The sequence below is a fragment of the Medicago truncatula genome, chromosome 1 (assembly GCF_003473485.1).
Source record: "Medicago truncatula cultivar Jemalong A17 chromosome 1, MtrunA17r5.0-ANR, whole genome shotgun sequence".
In the NCBI taxonomy this organism is placed as follows: domain Eukaryota; kingdom Viridiplantae; phylum Streptophyta; class Magnoliopsida; order Fabales; family Fabaceae; genus Medicago; species Medicago truncatula.
This window is the reverse complement of record NC_053042.1, coordinates 18,612,679-18,632,107: the sequence shown is the minus strand read 5'-3', so window position 1 is coordinate 18,632,107 and position 19,429 is coordinate 18,612,679. Positions and strand designations below refer to the sequence as shown.

Below are 19,429 nucleotides of genomic sequence, written 5' to 3'. Positions count from 1 at the left end.
AAATTATTTTCGAAAATTTGGAACATATATTTTTTGAATCTTAAAACAGATTTTTTTTTTCGAAAAAGAAGTTTTTTAAATTTTCTCAACAAAAAAAAAAAAATCTGGATACAAATTTATTTAAAAATTTACTAAAATTTAGATTTTTTTTAGAAAATTTTATTCCATATTTTTTATTACGTTGTTACATATTTGAGAATATTTTTTAATATTTAAAAATTGAGGATAAAAAAAAATTGGAAATTTTTTTAATATTTAAATTTATTCTTATCTATTTGTTACATGTATTATTTGTATTGAAAATTGTGGGCATTTTTGAAAAGAAACAGCCAGTCCAAAAGCTGAAAGAGGTTTTTTTTGACAAAGGATATTCATTCATTTTGTAATTCATTAAATTGATGCATACTTTTTCATTCATGAAAATCATATCGATTAAATCAACGTGATCTCTATCTTTAAAGTTTGGCATTCTCTACGTTCTAATGATCCTAATCTTGAACCTCCATACTCTATATTTATTGTTGATATGGACTTATTTTAATGTGTTAAGGCTTACTGTTAATATGAGATTGGGTGCATCTTTGGTACCTGTAGAGCAGAAAGAAATTGCTAATTTTGGCAAGTGGATACTCTGAATTGGAGACGGCAATAACGCTTCGAAGGAGAATGGTGAAATGAAGGTAGAAATTTATGAAGATTTTCTCATATCGGACACAACAAATCTGTTGATGTCACTTATCGACTTTGTGTATCTCAATTTGAATGATAACCTTGGTGACCCGCTATTTTTCCAAGAAAGGGGAATACTCGCACCAACGCTTGATTCAATTGAGCATGTTAACGAATATATGATGTCACTGATTCCAGGTGAAGAGAAAGAGTATTTAAGCTCTTATTCTGTTTGTCGATCGGATGAAAATTCTTATGTCCAAAGCAAGTGGTTCACAACGGAATTCCTTAATGGTATTAAGAGCTCTGGAATTCTAAATCACCGGTTGAAACTAAAGATGAGATGTCCAGTTATGCTGATTAGAAACATCGATAAGGCCAATGGAGTGTGTAATGGTACGAGGCTGACAGTTACACATCTAGGGAAGAGCATGATAGCTGCTACCGTAATTACAGGAAAAAGGGCAGGTACCAAGGTATTCATTCCCAAGATGAATCTTATTCCGAATGATCCAGGACTACCCTTCAAATTCATGCGCAGACAATTTCCATTGACGCTTTGTTTTGCAATGACAATAAATAAAAGTCAGTGTCAATCTTTATCTCGAGTGGGAGTTTATCTTCCTAAGCCCGTGTTCACGCACGAGCAACTCTATGTCGTTGTCTCTCGAGTTACTTCTATAAAAGGTTTGAAGCTGCTCATCTTGGATGAAGATAATAATGTTTGCAAGGAGACCACAAATGTTGTGTATCGTCAAGTTTTTTAAAAAGTATGATCATTGGTTATGTTTTAGTATTATTGTCGCTATAATTTAGAAAACTAAAGTTGCGTATTGATTGACAGTTTTTTTTTTTTTTTTTAATTTCTTTGTAAGGCGTACTGGTCATTACATGACATGCAATTTCTGTATAAGCAGATCTTCTTGCTTTTGACTTTTAATTGATGCACTTTTCAGGTATAACAATACGCGGAACTTTTTTTTTTACATCATTGTTACCCTAAAATACAATATTTAACTTAGACCATTGGTTTTGTAAAAAATAAAATAAATAACAATCGGCATTTCTGTAGCCCAAACTATATTTATACACACCCGTAAAAAATTAAACGTTTGCATTCAGAGACTAGATGTATACATCTGACACTCACTATATAAAAAAAATACAATTTTTTTAGTTTTTATGGTTAATAAAATGCATTTTGTCAACAAATATTATTACACAGTACGTCGGCATATTTTTGCAAGAAAATTACATATGCTAAGTTTAACAATGAGTGCATCTTATACTACAAATAATTAGTACAAGTATAATAATCCAAATATTTTTATCGCTATGTGCAATGCTTAGATATTTCAAAATATATACAAAATTAAGATGATATTTTTTTCATATCGAATTTAAAATCTATATATTTAATCAAAAAAGTTTTTTATTTCCCCGTGCTGGCACGGGTCACTATACTAGTTTTTGAAAAGAAACAGCCAGTCCAAAAGCTGAAAGAGGTTTTTTTTGACAAAGGATATTCATTCATTTTGTAATTCATTAAATTGATGCATACTTTTTCATTCATGAAAATCATATCGATTAAATCAACGTGATCTCTATCTTTAAAGTTTGGCATTCTCTACGTTCTAATGATCCTAATCTTGAACCTCCATACTCTATATTTATTGTTGATGATTATGCTATCAATGAGGTCAAATTTTATAGTCAAAATTTCTAAAAAAGAAAATCGAAAAACCGAAATGATGAAAGTTATTTGTTAGTTAGGAATCAAATTTGAATGAAATCAATAATAATAACAATAATAAATATAAAACAAAATAAGAATGGATTTCACAAACTCAATTATAAATAAAAATAGAGAGAAGAGCGGTATTGTTTTCCGCGGAGTAGAGAAAAACAATCCGCAACACCTATGCAAACATTCGTTGTCGCAGCTACGTGTAGGTGTTAGTTTTTGGTAAATCTGGCTATATAAAAATCAAAGTATAAGTAAAAGAAATAATAGAATAGGTGTTTGTTAAACCTGAACAAAGAAAAAGTTTAGATCAAAAGAAGGTTTGAGTTTCGGTTTGTGCTCCAAATATATGATTATGTGATTAACAAAATCTCCTTTATTTATAGTAAACTTTTGCATTATAATATGTTGCTAAAAGATAATATAAAAAAATTAACCGAAGTATTTTTTTCCTAAATGAAAAAACTAATTGAGTAATATGATGCTAAAAGATTATACATTACCTAATTGAAGCTTTTCTTCCTAAAAAAAAAAAGTGAAAATACAAAATTTTTGAGTGGATAGGATAAAAGTTTGTTGAGATATTTCTGTCAAATAAAATATTCATTTTAAAAAATAGAAAAATAATAAAAATATTGAGAATAAACGTAGAAGCGACATGTGACATAAAAAACCTTACTTTATATATATACTATTGATTGATTGATTTATAAATTTAATGACTTTTTTTTTTGACAAAATAAATTAAATGACTTAGCTGTATAATATTTTAAAAATGATTATAACATTTAAAATGGTAAAAAAAAATTAAAATGGAAAAAACATAAATATTTTTCATATATTTTTTTTGAATGGAAATATTTTCATATTCTAAACTATATATATATATATATATATTTTTTGAAAGGATATTGTAAACTATATATAAAAACCTGCGTTTGCGTTCCCTTAAAAAAAAACAAAACCTGCGTTTGCGATGCAGAAGCTTTAGGTCATGGAAGATCAACCTCTACCTTCCAAAGCATCAACTCGTCGTTCCAAGAGGGGAAGACCTCTGAAGCAACCACCAAAGGAAATTGGAGCCGGTATACGGCTGAAGAATCTGAAGAAGCGCGTCAGGTTCCAAAATCAAAGCGAAATCGTGCCAACAAAGGAACTGCTAGGGCTACTCTTAAACCTACTGATCAGACTTTGTTTGAAACAATCAAAGGTAACGGCAAACTTATTCCTCATGTAGTAAAACTTTGGGTTGAAAGCTATGAAAAAGATCCAAAATCTGCTATGGTTGAACTCTTGACAATGCTGTTTGAGGTATGTGGAGCCAAATTTCACGACAAAAGGGTTCTCATGCATGAGATTAACGTTAATGATGTTGTTGTTGCTCTTGTCAACTATGCAAAAAAAAGTGGTGAAGTTGAATGTTATCAAAATTCCATAAAGAGTGAGTTTAAAAGCTTGAAAGAGAATCTAGAATCATTCTTGGATAATTTGGTACGTGAATGTCAGCATGGACCATTTTTTGACAAAGTTTTATTTGAAAAGTGCATGAAGTACATCATTGCACTTTCTTGCACCCCTCCACGAGTTTATCGTCAAGTTGCTTCATTGATGGGTCTTTCATTGATCACATCATATATAACTATTGCTAATATGCTTGGCGTACAACGAGACATTACTCGTAGACAATTGGATGGTCAAAAGAAGAAAAAAACCGAGGGGCCTCGGATGGAGACACTAAATATAAAGTTGTCGGATATGCACGAGAAAATAACATCGTTGGAGGAGATGATGGGCAAGATATTTACCGGGTTATTTGTGCATCGTTACAGGAACCTTGATCCAAATATTAGAATGTCATGCATTGAATCGCTCGGTGTATGGATCCTGTCATACCCATCAATTTTTTTGAAGGATGTATACTTGAAATATCTTGGGTGGACACTGAATGACAAATATGCTGGTGTAAGAAAATCTTCAATAAGAGCACTGCAAAATCTCTATGAGATGGATGATAACGTACCGTCCCTTGGTTTGTTTACTGAGAGATATTCTGGCCGGATGATTGATCTTGCTGATGACATTGATGTTGCTGTGGCTGTTCAGGCCATAGGCCTTGTTAAACAACTGATTAGACATCAACTTATTACCGGAGATGAATTAGGTAATTTGTATAATTTGCTGACTGATGATCCTCCAGAAATCAGGCATGCCATTGGAGCATTAGTATATGATTACTTGATTGCTAAAAAATTTAATAGCTCCGAATCAGAATCAAGAGGTGAAAATGACAATTCTTCTAAGGTCCATCTTGAAAGAATGTTGCGGATTCTGGATGAGTTCCCACCTAATCCAATTTTGACTAGTTGTATGATTGATGATGTGTGGGATTACATGGAAGCTATGAAGGATTGGAAGTGCATCATATCCATGCTCCTTGATGAAAATTCATTAATCACCAACGAAAGTAAAACAAACTTGGTTCGTCTCCTGTGTGCATCGGTGAAAAAGGCTGTTGGAGAGAAGATTGTTCCTGCTATTGATAACAGAAAGCAGTACTACAACAAAACCCAAAAAGAAGTATTTGAAAATAATAAACACGATATTACTATTGCCATGATGGAGAGTTTCCCATTACTCTTGCAGAAGTTTATTTCGGATGAAGCTAAAGTGTCATTGCTGGTCGAGATTGTTTTGTATATGAATCTTGAATTTTATTCTTTGAAGAGGCAGGAGCAGAATTTCAAAAATCTCCTCCAGCTTATGAAAAATGCATTTTTTAAGCATGGTGACAAGGACCCTCTGAGAGGTTGTGTGAAGGCAATTAATTTCTGTTGTGTAGAAAGTCGAGGGGAATTGCAAGATGTTGCTCGAAACAATTTAAAGGAAGTCGAGGATTTAGTTATTGACAAATTGGAATCTGCAATTAGAGAAGTAAAGGCTGGGGGTGATGAATATTCTCTTCTTGTAAATTTGAGAAGGTTGTATGAACTTCAATTGTCTAAATATGTGCCTATTGATAAGCTATATGAAGACATTGTAATGGTGCTACGCGATGTTAGGAATATGAAGGATGAGGTTGTTGGTTTGCTTCTTCAGAACTTGTATTTTGATCTGGCTTGGAGTTTGAAGTTTGTAATAGACGGAGAAAGTGTTTCTGATGCATCAGTAAAGACTCTCCTATCTAAGCGTGATACTTTCTTACAAGAACTTGATTACTTCGTAAATTTGGTAACTGACAGCAACGAAGGAGATAAAAGTGGAAGCGAACTTGATGGCCGAGTATGTACAATGCTTGCGGAAACATGGTGCTTATTTCGGATGACAAATTTTAGTAAGACAGGTCTGGAAAGATAGGGATATCAGCCTAACGCAGATGTGCTTCAGAAGTTCTCGAAACTTTGTCAACAACAGCTAAATGTTTCAGACGAGGTAGAAGATGACGATGTAAACAAAGAGGAGACAAACAGATGTGCTGTTTTAGTTGGTGCTTGCAAGCTGATTTATACTGATGTTGTCCCAAAGGATTATCTTGCTCCGGAGATTATTTCTCATTTTGTAATGCATGGAACTGGTGTGGCTGCAATTGTAAAAAACCTGATCACATTTTTGAAGAAAAGGAAGAATGATTTGGCTGCCATTTTTCTTGAAGCACTTAAAAAGGCATACCACCGGCATACTGTCGATAACTCTGGAAATGACGATATGTCATCAGAAAACTCTTTCTCAGAATGTAAAAATTTGGCTGTCCAGATTTCTAGAACCTATATCGGTGCTGCCCGGAACAAGTACAAGTCAGACATTTTAAAACTTGTCAACGGTGGTATTGAATATGCTTTTGAAGATGCTCCAAAACATTTGTCTTTTCTAGAAGCGGCAGTGATCCATTTTGTGTCAAAACTCCCTGCATCAGATGTGTTGGAAATTAAGAAGGATGTTGAAAAGCGAACAGAAAATGTAAATAAAGATGAAAATCCAAGTGGCTGGCGTCCCTATTACACATTTGTTGAGGTCTTGCAGGAAAAAGGCGCGAAGAATGAAGTCTTTCAAGTTAAAAAAGAAGGGGTTTCTGTTAAGCGTCAGGGTCGTCCACAGGGAAAGAAGCTTTCTTATGACCATAGCTCAAGTGAAGATGAGGATTCCATTAGTACATCCGAACAAGAGGAAGATGATGAAGACGTTCCTTTGACACATTCAATCAGGCGTTCATCAAAGTTAAGGCCGCTGGGAGGAAAAAGGATTAAAATTAGGCATACTGGTAGTTTCTAATTCAACTTGCAGGGTCAGACATGCAGGCTGCAATTTACTTTGTCTCATGCAGTTTTTTTTTTGTTGTAATTCCTACTTTAACGTGGTACTATCCTTTCTAGTTACTTGGTATGGTTAATCATCTATACTTATATATAACTAGTGGAAAGATGACGGGCTTTGATGATAATAGTATACATCTCGTTGCATTGCTTTGATGTTGTTTGATTTAATTGTCAATGATGTTGTCATTAAAATTACTAAAAACTATTTTCATTTTGGATTTCTCAATCAACTTTAAAGACCAGTGTTGCAATCTTAACGCAAGCGCGCAGCTATGTGTTGTATTTATACCTGTATTTAATTTATTCTATGCAACAATATTCTTTTTGGTCTGTGTACTATATCTCTTAACGTATTTGTAGTCCCTATTGCAAATCTATGCTCATATCAGATCAGATCATGTAAGTGAAATTCATTTCTTGTTTCTTGTTGAATTTAATGTTTGAGAGAAACTTTGATCAAATTCAAATTGCAATAATTTTTATTTGTTTTTCAGCAAAATAGTTGTTAGGCCAAATTTAGCTTATTGTCATTGGTAAATTTCCATCTTTCTGCTTTAACAAACCAACTCACTTATTTAACTATCAATAACTAAAATAACAGAATTGAATTACACTTTCTGATGCCTGAATGCAAGTTTATTTGCCAAGGCATCCGTATCCTTCTTTATCTGTTTTGTTTATTATTAATGAAATGCAACGAGTTTATTTTCATATATAAACATAAGCAATTACTCAATTTTGTATAAACTATTTTCCCTAGCAGCTTGGAAGAGGAGAGCCACACAAACATTTGTTATGAGAGAACAAATTCGTACTAAAGGTCTGTATATTGCCGCCCTTTGGAATTTCACCGCAGAGTCGATTGTAACTCACATTCAACCACTGCAAATTCTTCGCACCATCGGGAAGTTTTCCATATACCCGATTGTGACTCACATCCAAAAGTTTTAAGGTCTTAGGCAACTCTACTCTTCCCATATCAAACAATAACATGTTCCATGAAAGGTCTATTGTTTCGGTCTGTTTAGCGAAACCAAAAAACATCGAGGCATCACCTTCAAACCTGTTATAAGACAAGTCGACAACTAACGAGTTCAACCTTGCCAATGACATTGGGAGTTTACCAGAAAGTTTGTTATGCGAGAGAAATAAACTTGATATGTTTTTAATGTAACCGTATGAAGGAGGAATTGGACCTGTTAATATATTGTTTTGAAGAATGATTGCTTCAAGATTAGGCAACTTGTAGAGGTTATGAGGGAGCGTCCCGGAGAGGTGATTCTCCGAGAGATCCAAGTAAGTTAGGCTTTTCAATTTGGCAATGAAGTTTGGTATTGGACCTGATATGCCAGTTGCCCTGATTGTGAGGGATCTGAGTTTGGTGAGTTTGGTTATGGATTGAGGGATTGCGCCAGTCAGGTTCGGTAACTGATATAGAAGCAGGCTGTCCAAGTAAGGTAAGTTACCGATAGAGGGTGGAAATGAAGACCTAAGGTCATTATCGATTTCGATAACTAGAAAGTAAACACGTTTAGAGGGTAAACAATTAACACCGTACCAACTCGAGTTGCAGCAATCTGTGTGTGGCTTCCATGAAGAGAGAAGAGTTGGGTTGTTGAGTTCTTTCTTGATTTGGAGTAGGGCTTTTTTGTCTTGTGGGTGGCACCCTTCTGCGAGAGAAGATGCTACATGAGAGAGTAATATCAACAGAAGAAACAACTTAATTGCCATTTTTGGTGTGTTTGAGTTTTGGATGAGAAAATTGGTTGACAAGTGTGTAGGTTTATATAATACTATACTACAATAGTAATCAAAACAGGTGAGGTTATTGATTCTTGTATATGAAGATATTTGTTGGTATAGTACCATGGTTTTAGATTTTGGTAGAGTCAAAAGCAAAATAAAGGTAGAATGAAATAAAAGTCAAAATAATGATGAGAAATCAGCTAGCTACATACACAGTTTTAGTGGGCAAGAAAAATATTCTATTCCATAGATCAAATTCAAACAACAATTCTTGTATTAACCATTAGGTCCCTGATATGCCCCTAATTGATATTAGATCCTCTTTTATTGTGTTTTCTCAAAAGTATCTTTGTCTGTATGTTACTTTTAGACTTTGTAAAGGCGTGATATACTGGTATTCGTGTTGTCTGGATATGACGTGGATGTTACTTATTTGCTCTATTTAAAAAAAAAACCACAATTTTGTAACTGATAAATTAAATTGAATACGTATAAGTTAATTGTTGTGCGCTATACAAAGTAACCAAATTATGAGAAGTAAAGACATACATAAATAGTCTTGTAAGTACTACTCAATTGATAGCCTGAATATTTGTTGTGTTGGGGCGTGAGTTTGAACTTGCAATTCTCATTTCTCCACACGTAACATGTGCGATTCTCGGCACTAGACTACTTAATAAAAAAAATACATAGATAAATACGACATATTAATTATTATCATTTAAATTGAATTTCTTTTCATATGATCTCATTAACTGTGTCATGACTGCTCTATTGCGGCATAGACCATTGCAAACTCTACATCTATGCTTGCACCGCAACTTCTAAGCCCGGATACAACTTTTCAAGTGTTGTTATCTTGCTGTTTCATTGTTTTTTTCATGTAACACCATTGTTTCGTTTCGTAGGACTTAGGATTTGTGTACTTATATGGTGTCGTTTTATGTGATCATATGTTTGCCATTTATGTTTTGATGTGTGAGATTGATTTCGGATGCTTAGGAATCAACTTAAGGTAGTACATCAATCAAATAGGCAAACCAGAACTTGAAACAGATCGGGACCACTTTTTCAATGGGAGCTGAGCACCAAGATTGGAACAGGGGCCTAGGCGCCTAGGGCAAGGTGCTTGCTTGTGTGCGCAGAGTGCCCCGTGTCAGTTTAAAACAATGAATTTTAGTCAGGTTGACTTTTGACCTGTTGGACTTCGCGTTCTGACCCAATCCAACTTATCTCTATGGGGATGAACAATGTACTTAAACCAAGCCGAAATACTCATTTATAGCAACCCGCTAATATTTTTGCCGTTATTTTTCTTTGACCCAGTTGGGGTGTCCCAACTCCCAAGACCCCTATATCTCGCGCACACCAATTTAAATTATTATTGGCCATTGTAAGAGAGATGGATAAGTCTTGCTTGCTTATGTTTGATGTCTTTCAGCACAAGTAAGATAGTGGTTTAATTGATGATTATGAATTACATGCTATAACATGATTTTCTTTTTTTGCCTATGATATTTATAATGGACTGTATTGAGTATCAACCATGAATGTGCAAATAAATTGTTATTGGATATGGTATATGTGATTGTGTTGTGCCATTGATGCATTACATTGTGATTGTGAACTTGCTATTAATGAATTATAGCTTGATTGTTATGTTAATGACTGCATAGTTGGTTGTGTGCCTAAATGGTTGCAGAAGATTGTTAGGTGATGATTGTTAACTGACTCACAAATTTAATTACCATTAACTATATAAAATATATTTGAAATACAGTTTCAACACAGTATGTCGAAAAAGGAAATTGTTGATTTGGTTGCCTGCAACTTAGCTAAGTCATCCATATCATTCTTTCCTTATTCTGTTGATTATTAATGAAATGCAATATAAGTTTATTTCCCTAGAAAGATGCATCAGAGATTACTCCATTTTACATGTGTTACTTGCAGCTTGGAAGAGGAGATCCACACAAGCACTTGTTATGAGAGAACGAATTCCTATCCAAGGCCTGCATAATACCGCCCGTTGGAATCTCACCACAGAGTCTATTGTAACTCACATTCAACCACTCCAAATTCTTCACACCATCAGGAAGTTTCCCATAAATCCGATTTTGACTCACATCCAAATGTTTCAAGGACTCGGGAAACTCTAGTTTTCCCATATCAAACGCCAACATGTTCCAAGAAAGGTCTATTGTCTCTGTCTTTTTCGCAAAACCAAAAAACACGGAGGCATCACCTTCAAATCTGTTATGAGACAAGTCGACAACCAAGGAGTTCAACCTTGCCATGGAAGGAGGGATTGAACCTGTTAACTTGTTGTTTTGAAGGAGTACCGCTTCAATATTAGGCAAGTGGAATAGGTTAAAAGGGAGTGTCCCGGAGAGGTGATTCTCTGAGAGATCCAAGAAAGTGAGACTTTTTAATTTGGCCATGAAGTTAGGTATTGGACCTGATATACCGGTTTTCTTGATCGTGAGGGATTTGAGATCGGTGAGTTTGGTAATGGACCGAGGGATTGAGCCAGTGAGGTTTGGTAACTGGTATAGAAGTAGGCTCTCCAAGTAAGGTAGGTTACCAATAGATGGTGGAAATGGAGAAGCAAGATCTTCGTTCATTTCGATAAGTAAAGAGTAAACACGGTTATTAGATGGCGCGCAAATAACACCGTACCAACTTGAGTCACAACAGTTAGTGTGTGGTTTCCATGAAGAGAGAAGAGTTGGGTTGTTGAGTTCTTTCTTGATTTGGAGTAGGGTTCTTTTGTCTTGTGGGTGGCATTCTTCTGAGAGAGAAGATGCTACATGAGAGAGTAATATCAACAGGAGAAACAACTTAGTTGCCATTGTTCTTTTTGGTGTATTTTGAGTTTTTGATGAGAAAATTGATGAGAAGTGTGTTGGATTTTATAATAGCTTGGATTCAACACATAACGTGAGAAGATATGGCATAGATGCAAGTTGTGTCATGCTATAACAGTAATCAAAACAAGTGAGCTTATAGGTCCTTGTATATGATATTTGTTAGTATTGTATCATGGTTTTTATTGTCAATTTTTTTATTGAACTGCATTCTATTCATGAGGTACATGGTTTATGAATCAGTGGTTCAAATCTCATAAAAAAAAATAATCAATGGTTCAACTGTAGTATTGTGGTGATTCAATGGTTTAATACAAATATTATCATTGGATCTTTATTTAACTAAATATATATTTTTAACACCAAATAGTGTTTCAAGAAAATTCCTTCAAAAATGAAAGTATTGCAAGAAAATAAGCACTACCAAATAGTAAAATAAAAAGTTGAATATTGATTGATTCAAACTAGCTATGTCTACAAGTTTTGGAACGTATATAGCGATTATTATTATTTTTTTTATAAAAAATTAGGAAATTGAGAAATTTTTATCAATTAAATGACAGTGATTACCATGGCAACACATAGAGTGATTACCATCGAGCTCCTCTTGTGTTTTTGACAAATTACTAAAAAAAAATGACAGTGTTAGGGGCCTAATTGTTCATGATTGCAATGTGCCACTTTAAGCATTTAAATTGACGTAGAACAGCAGAAGCAATGGAAAAACAAGTTGATTTATTGGCCAACGACTGCTCTACGGCAAGACTCAGAATGCATTGATCTTTGTTCTACATGCTTCTTCAGATCACTGCAAAATGAATATAAATATAAAAGAATAAGTATGGATAGATTAATGTGAAATGAACAAGTAATTTTATGCGTGGTTTAGCAAAAGAATAATTCAGAAAATAGAATATCCAAATTCTCTAGGTAGTGTAGAATTCTAATTGTAACACACCTGCAGCGTGGTATTCTACGTTCCGAGTCTTTGCAATTCCTGGAGTGAGCAGTTTGTATAAACGATATCTTCATACAATGCTGGCAGCCCCGATTCACTCAAATTTCATACTTACTGGATGAGAGCATGGTTCAGAATTAGCTGTGCGGCATTGAGATGCATGCTTCAAAACGTTCAGCAGTTTCACCATCTGTGTGTAAGTCAGTAAGTATGATCAACAATCTAGTCTAGAACAAATGAGTGATGAAAACAATAAATCAAGAAAATGAAATTCATACCATTTCCTCATTAGACTCCCAATTCTCTGATTGACATACCGGTGTTTAACAATTTTGAGTCATCACAGTAGGACTATGTAGATGGTAGAGGATCATATTGGAGGAATACTTGGCAGGACAGAGTGTGTCAAACTGAAACTGAGAGTCTTCTGGTAGAAGCTCAAAAAGTTGTCCCTATTTTCAAACAATCCACTCTCAAGGACGATATCATTATGTTTAGAGTCGGAGGGGATATCATCAACAATGGCCTGAAAACGGTACACAATTCAATGTTTTGCATGAAATTACAAATGATGAGAAAACTATATGAAAAACTTAAGGTTTAGGTTGTTACCTGACAAAGTGTATTGTAATGGATCAAATTATAATGAAGACAATTGTTGCTATTGCATTTAATGTGAACAATGAATCAAACTCCCAGTGTGTAAACTAAGGAGGAATACAACCAATTAGCAAGTAAAATAATTGAAAGAAGAACTTGAAGAAAGAGTACAAGGAAGAAGAAGTTACATCACATATTTCATGCTTATTTCCTTGGCTTTTTCTCATATTTATAAGGGTCCATATTCCTATTTCCCATAATGCCCCTTCTAACTCTAAGACTCATTACATGTATGCACCACCCTTTTTTCATAGTCTCCTCCACTCTCCTTTCCAAAGGTCTCGGCTACTTCCATAGCATTACTGCACCAGCAGTCTCCATCAAAGTATGACAAACGAGAAGCTGTCACCTTGGAGTTCCCTTTTTCAGTACGAAAAAAGAAATGATCATATATGTTGGCTAAACCACAGTGCGAACAAATAAATGATCATATATGTTGGTTAAACCAACGACAATATCTTCTTCGGTAGCCTGACAAATAAACAAAATAAAAATTTAGTGGTTACACGGAAGTGCTAGTTTTCAAAAACAAAGATAAAAGAAGGAAAATAGCACTCTCAAATTCTCAATGTAATGTATACACTAGCTCATGAAAATTCAACACACACAGATACATAAGGAGAACGAAAGACTGACCAGCGGCAGAGCTTACCATTCTTCGGAGTCTTGCTCATCAGAATGGCAATATAGTATATAATCATGCTCTTTTTTTTGAAGGAGAAAATGCCCACATGTAGCAAGTTGAGAAACCCCTTTTCTTATAAAAATCAAGGTATCCAATCTGATGACAGGAAAAAAAAAAAAAAAAGCATAAATAGAAAGAATGGAAGGATTAAGTGTTCATTTTATTATCATAGAAATAGAGTTTAAAATAAAAATACCAATATCTCATGGTAAATGAAGGCACAAACTTCGAAGGGCTTATCCACTCTTTGTCCTTCTTTCAGGTCTAAAATACTTGAAGGAATCAAGATATGAAATGTAGACACAACGCTGATTGGGGTTGCCGCATTCAGAGCCAAATTCCTGGACGTACATTCCAAAAATGCATATATCTGCTCCTTCAATATGCTGAAACAGAAGAATAACCTGAAACCAAGGGAACTTATATTAAATCTTCTGTATAATACATACATATTGGGGTAGACATCAATAGACATTTAGTTCAGAAGAAGGAATTGGTGGTATATTTATTCATTGATAAGCCACTAAAACATACTCTTGCTCTATAAGAGAATTCAGCAGGGTAATTCTCCTGAGGGATGATGTCCAGAAACTTCTTAATCACTTTCAATTGCTTGTCAACAAATACAACTTCTCTAACATAAAGATTTTCTGCTGCTAAAACCTACAATATTCAGATCAATAAGTCGACAAATTTTTTCAAATAATCTAGAATTTTCAAATCAATATATATTTGGATGGATGAAAGAGATCAATAATTTTAATCACAACAGAATACTAATTTATTACTATTTTCAATTTACATGTGTGCATAAGAATAAGAAAATGTTAAGATATTTGAAGCTTATGTGAAAACATGTGGATATCTCGGTATTACCTCGTCAAGATTCTCATTCGCTTCGACTTTTTCTCAGTTTTCTCTCTCTTGCATGAGACTCTCAAAATGTATTTCATCGTTATTCCTTTTTTTTTTTTTATCAAGATTCTTCGTAGAAATAGGTGTTCCATTGAAAGTGATTTTAGAAGTCTTATAACACACTCAGCAAATGCAACCCTCTGCATTAAATTCTACTTTTCTGCAGAAATATGTTCTCTTGATGCTTATGTCACAATATAAGCAAAAAAGTGGGACTGATGCAAAGTAAAGTTTTTTCCTTTCACATAATTGGCCTGTGTTTGCATCAATTCCTGCTTCATCCTCAGAAGTAAACTGTGTTAAAAGAACTGTTAGCATCTATATGGCTTAGAAAATTCAAAATAAATAGAATTATGCACATATGTAAATTGCAGGAATAGGAAATGAAATTTTAATAAAAATCGCAAACTAAAAATAATTTAAATTCTTTTTTGTTGCAGAAATTGACAAATGTAAATAGAATCTGTCAGCTGAGATGCACACACATACAAACATTCAAAGTTTCCCGATAACATGCATATATAACATCCAAGGATTAAAAGAAGAAAAACCGTTCACGAACGTTAACCAAATATCTTAACTTTCTGGGATAGTTGGTTCATGACATAACTCATAACAGTAATATCTAAACAGATCAAGGTAATTGAAAACACTAGAATGTGGTGTACTAACCTGAGCAGATTCCTTTCTCAGACTACTAATATGTTCTGTTGTTTGGTCACGTGTGAACAAATCAATCAAGGAGACTGCATCAACTATCGTATTTGAGGATTTTGTTTGCTTCTCTGGATCAGCTTGTGGTTCACGGACATTTTCATTAGCATCTGTCCCCTCGTGGTTGAATCCAATTTCGTCTAGTGTGTCCTCTTCATCATCTTCATCAATATTAACAAGTTCTGCCACACTGTCGACATCCACTTTAAGTGGAAATTGCTCCACATTGTTCCCATAAGCATCTGTCCCCTCGTGGTTGAATCCAATTTTGTCGTGTGTCCTCTTCATCATCATCAATATTAACAAGTTCTGCTACATTGTCGACTTCCACCGAGAGGGGAAATTGCTCCACACTGTTCCCATTAGCATCTGTCCCCTCGTGGTTGAATCCAATTTTGTCTTGCGTGTCCTCTTTATCATCATCAATATTAACAAGTTCTGCTACATTGTCGACTTCAACCGAGAGGGGAAATTTCTCCACATTGTTCCCGTAATGGATAAACTTTACTATGTCTTTTTCTATTTTGTATTGGTATTGTTAACAGAACCATCGTTGGGCAAACAAGACAGGTCATGAGAAATAGAAGGCTGAGACGGTCCATCTTCTGGCACGCCATAATAATTAGTATTATAAGACTTGGGAACACCCAGTAGAGCTTGCACACGCCCACCCATTCAATTTAAACAAGCTCACAATTGAGTGTGCATATATAAATACCAATGTGACATCCATCAGAAATCATATTAATAATCAAAGATCAAATGTTTAAGCAGAAAAGTCCGTGATTCAGGATGAACACGAGAAAGAAAATCAAAGAAGATGAATCTAAATGCATCATTAAAGTATCGAGCATTGATTAACCATAGACCATTTCACTACTAATTAGATGTTGAAAATTTATTTAGAAAATAAAATCATCATGAAACATTTGCAGGGGTGATAGTAATAAACATTTTGTAACTTTTTCAAAAAATAAAATAAAATCAACAACTTTCCCTCAATTCCTCTACATTGAACTCTCGAGTTTATTTTCTTTGCTCGCCTACTTATGCAATTCATTTCATATTAAATAGCATACTTCTTTCAAATAGTACCTTCAATATTTGAAGTAAATGTCACAAGCTGTAAAGTTGATAACAATCTTAAGAGCAAGAGCTATTCAGCATGTTACATATTTTAATCAACTCAAAATAACAGAGCCCCTATTAGAATTTCACTTGGAAAAAACACTTCCCTATGTGTTCTCGTTCTTTCTAATAACTGCAAAAACAAAAAAAACTTCCCAATTCCATTTGCAAACTCCTAAATTTGCAAGTTTTGTTACTCAATGGATGCATGGAGCTTGAAACACTGCCTAAAGGGTTAGGCAAGCTGATCAGCCTTCGAGAGTTGTGGATAACCACAAAACAATCAGTTCTGTCGCTGGATAAACTTACAAGCTTGAAGCATCTTCGAAAGTTGGGTTTTCATTATTGCGACAATTTGAAGCTTTTCTTCAGCGGGGAACAACAACTCCCTTCCCTTGAGACATTGTATGTTAAATCATGTGGAAGTTTGGAGTCTTTACCTCTTTATATTTTCCCTAAATTACAGACTTTAATAATTTTTGACTGTAAGATGTTAAACTTGTATTTGAACAACGAAAGTCCAATCCGAAGATTGAGGATGAAACATCTGTATATTGGGGATTTTCCAGAGCTTCTGTCACTTCCTGAATGGATTGTAGGTGCTTCAGCCACTTTAGAGACCTTGGAAATTAATAATTTTCTGAATCTTGAGATGTTTTCAGAATGTTTAACAACAATGTCTCATCTTAAGAGGCTCTATATTATTGACTGCCCTCAAGTGTTGAGTCTTCCAAGTGGCATGCATCGTCTCACTACCCTCAATGATTTGCGCATATATGGTTGTCCTGAACTATATCGAAAATATCGGCCACAATTTGGTGAGTCTTGGCCCATGATTTCCCACATTAAACATGTTTTCATTGGAGAACCAAGAGGAGAGGGGGAATGAAGTTATCGACATTCTTGAAGGTAAATATATTCTTCTGTCATTTTCCTTTCAAAGTTAGTCCTAAATTCTCATTTTTTCGTTTGGTTATATGATTTTAGCAACACTGAACAAGATGTAACTGGATGATTGGTGTTAGAATTTGAGTTCAAGGTTAGACATCTGAAATTGACCTGAGTGTCTGTAGCAGGAGCTCCCAACAGATCTTGGACAAACTCTAATATCATCTGAAAAATTGGGTTGGACTTGACTCAATCCTAGAAATTCAGGTTATAAAGTGATGAATGTCTTCCCCTTATAAGCAAATTTTCGAGCTATATCTCGATCAATTTGGGAGTATTAAGAATCTGTTATGGATCAGTTATTTCCGTTAGTTGATGCTGCCGGTGTTTGTTAGTTGAAAGCGAAAATGGTAACTTTTTCTTTATTTACAGGGAAAGATAGTGAAGCAGAGAAGACAGTCGTGGGTTGAGCAGGTCCAACATTTAGCAAGAAAGAGCAGATCAGTGGTTGATGTCACTGGAGAAGATGATTGCCAGCAAGAAGCTTTATATTCTCTCTAATTAGTAATAGTAATGAAAAATCATTGTTTAGGTCAGCATGTGTGTTAAGTTTGTGTTTTCAATTTTGATGGCAGCACAAGGCTTTTGATTGATACAGTTAACAACAACTTCGTAGCAACTGCAATTCTATTTGAATATACATCACTTGATCCTTTAAATCATTGACCAGTTTCTGTTGGAGTTAAGTTTGAACCCCTGACCGATTACAATGAATAATATTAATGAATTTTTACATTTGAAAATATGAAAAATTTCAGACATTGGATGTATCTAAAGGCCTTGACCACCTATATTCCACATTGAGGCTGAAATTTCTTCATATTGAAGGATTTGCTCTGCTGATTTTGCCTCACTAGCTACGTTGCATAGGTACGGGTACAGTACCCGATACGGATACTGATACAGGATACAACATTTCTCATAAAACTAAGGTACTAGTACGTCAAGATAAATATTTTTTCTTAATTTGAAATAACATAGCATGAGAAAATTATATTTTTGCTTGAGGGAAGGAAGGTACGATGAATAGATAGCAGTGAATAAGAAAATTTATTATAATCAAGTTTGAACAAAAGCTTAACAAGAATTAGCTTTTATACAATATGAAGAAAGAAGATAAGAAGATACATTACACAGTAAAATAAATGGTTTAACAAGGCCTGAGTGCTTGACTTCTCTACTTCTCCAACTATTGGCAGACAAGAAAAGGCGGGCATGGAGTAGGCAGCAACAATTCTAAATGGTTGTTGTGGCTATTGAACTGTTTGAGTTTTATAAAAAAACAAAAAAAAAACTATAATTGCTATTGATTCTCATGAAAAGCCTCATTTAAAAAATAAAAAAAAAGGATATGCGTATCCTGAGAGTACCACCGCCGCACCGTAACTGTACCAACCTTAAAAAAAAAAAAAAATACTTGGTGCGTCATGGGTGTGTACTGTGAAGGTTTAAAAACTAAATCCAGTATTTAGAGTCTGATAGAGTTCAGAGTCCGGAATAGAGGCCAGAGTCTTATGCAGCGGGTAATAAAAGAGATAGAGAGAAGAGAAAGACATAAAACAATTATACAGATTCCTTCCACAATCTGGATGTACATGTCTTGTCCCCCTTGCACTTCCAAGGAGAGTTCACTAAAATCAATATCTGATTACAATTGCTCAAGCACAAAAGCAAGAAACTTCAAACTACTCAAGCACAAAAGCAAGAGGTTTCCTATGCTCAAGCACAAAAGCAAGAGACTTCTAATCAAACAGAATTACACAGAAAAATGTTTGAGGTTTGAACACTTGATATACAATTAGTGGTGTTCACAATACAAATTAGATACAAACCCTTAATACTCTAGAATTTCTAAGATATGAAAGTTGTTAAGAAATTCTAAGTGAACTTTGACGTGGAACAATTTCTGTAGAGTTTTGGCACTAGTAAAATTTTTGTGAGTCTGTGTTACAATCTTCAAGTCTTCACTCCTATATATAGAGGTGTGAAAGAGACGTTGTTGATTGCCAGCACATCAAAAAGAGTCGTCGTTGAAACTTGATAATCACCAATGATCTGTTGCTTGATTTGGTTATTGTCCTAGGA

At 34.5% G+C, this 19,429-nt stretch overlaps 2 protein-coding genes, 1 long non-coding RNA gene and 1 pseudogene across 3 annotated transcripts; 1 reads left to right on the top strand and 3 right to left on the bottom strand.

Moving 5' to 3' along the window:
* Nucleotides 1-563: 563 nt before the first annotated feature.
* Nucleotides 564-6,679, top strand: LOC25483151 (sister-chromatid cohesion protein 3-like; annotated as a pseudogene).
* An 800-nt stretch (nt 6,680-7,479) lies between these two features.
* On the bottom strand, nt 7,480-8,454 carry LOC25483150 (polygalacturonase inhibitor). The gene has a single exon (XM_013611799.1). The coding sequence runs from the start codon at nt 8,452-8,454 to the stop codon at nt 7,480-7,482; it is 975 nt and encodes a 324-aa protein (XP_013467253.1).
* Nucleotides 8,455-10,297: 1,843 nt separating this feature from the next.
* Nucleotides 10,298-11,325, bottom strand: LOC25483149 (polygalacturonase inhibitor). Its single transcript, XM_013611798.3, has one exon. It carries the CDS (start codon nt 11,319-11,321, stop codon nt 10,413-10,415), a length of 909 nt encoding a protein of 302 aa, XP_013467252.1. The 5' UTR covers nt 11,322-11,325; the 3' UTR covers nt 10,298-10,412.
* Nucleotides 11,326-11,764: 439 nt separating this feature from the next.
* Nucleotides 11,765-18,606, bottom strand: LOC25483148 (uncharacterized). Its single transcript, XR_003007028.2, has 10 exons — nt 15,227-18,606; nt 14,516-14,848; nt 14,174-14,302; nt 13,836-14,043; nt 13,607-13,735; nt 13,083-13,425; nt 12,907-13,001; nt 12,573-12,820; nt 12,295-12,484; nt 11,765-12,144 (listed from the first exon to the last, which is right to left on the bottom strand). It is a non-coding gene; the product is annotated as an uncharacterized lncRNA (long non-coding RNA).
* Nucleotides 18,607-19,429: the final 823 nt, after the last annotated feature.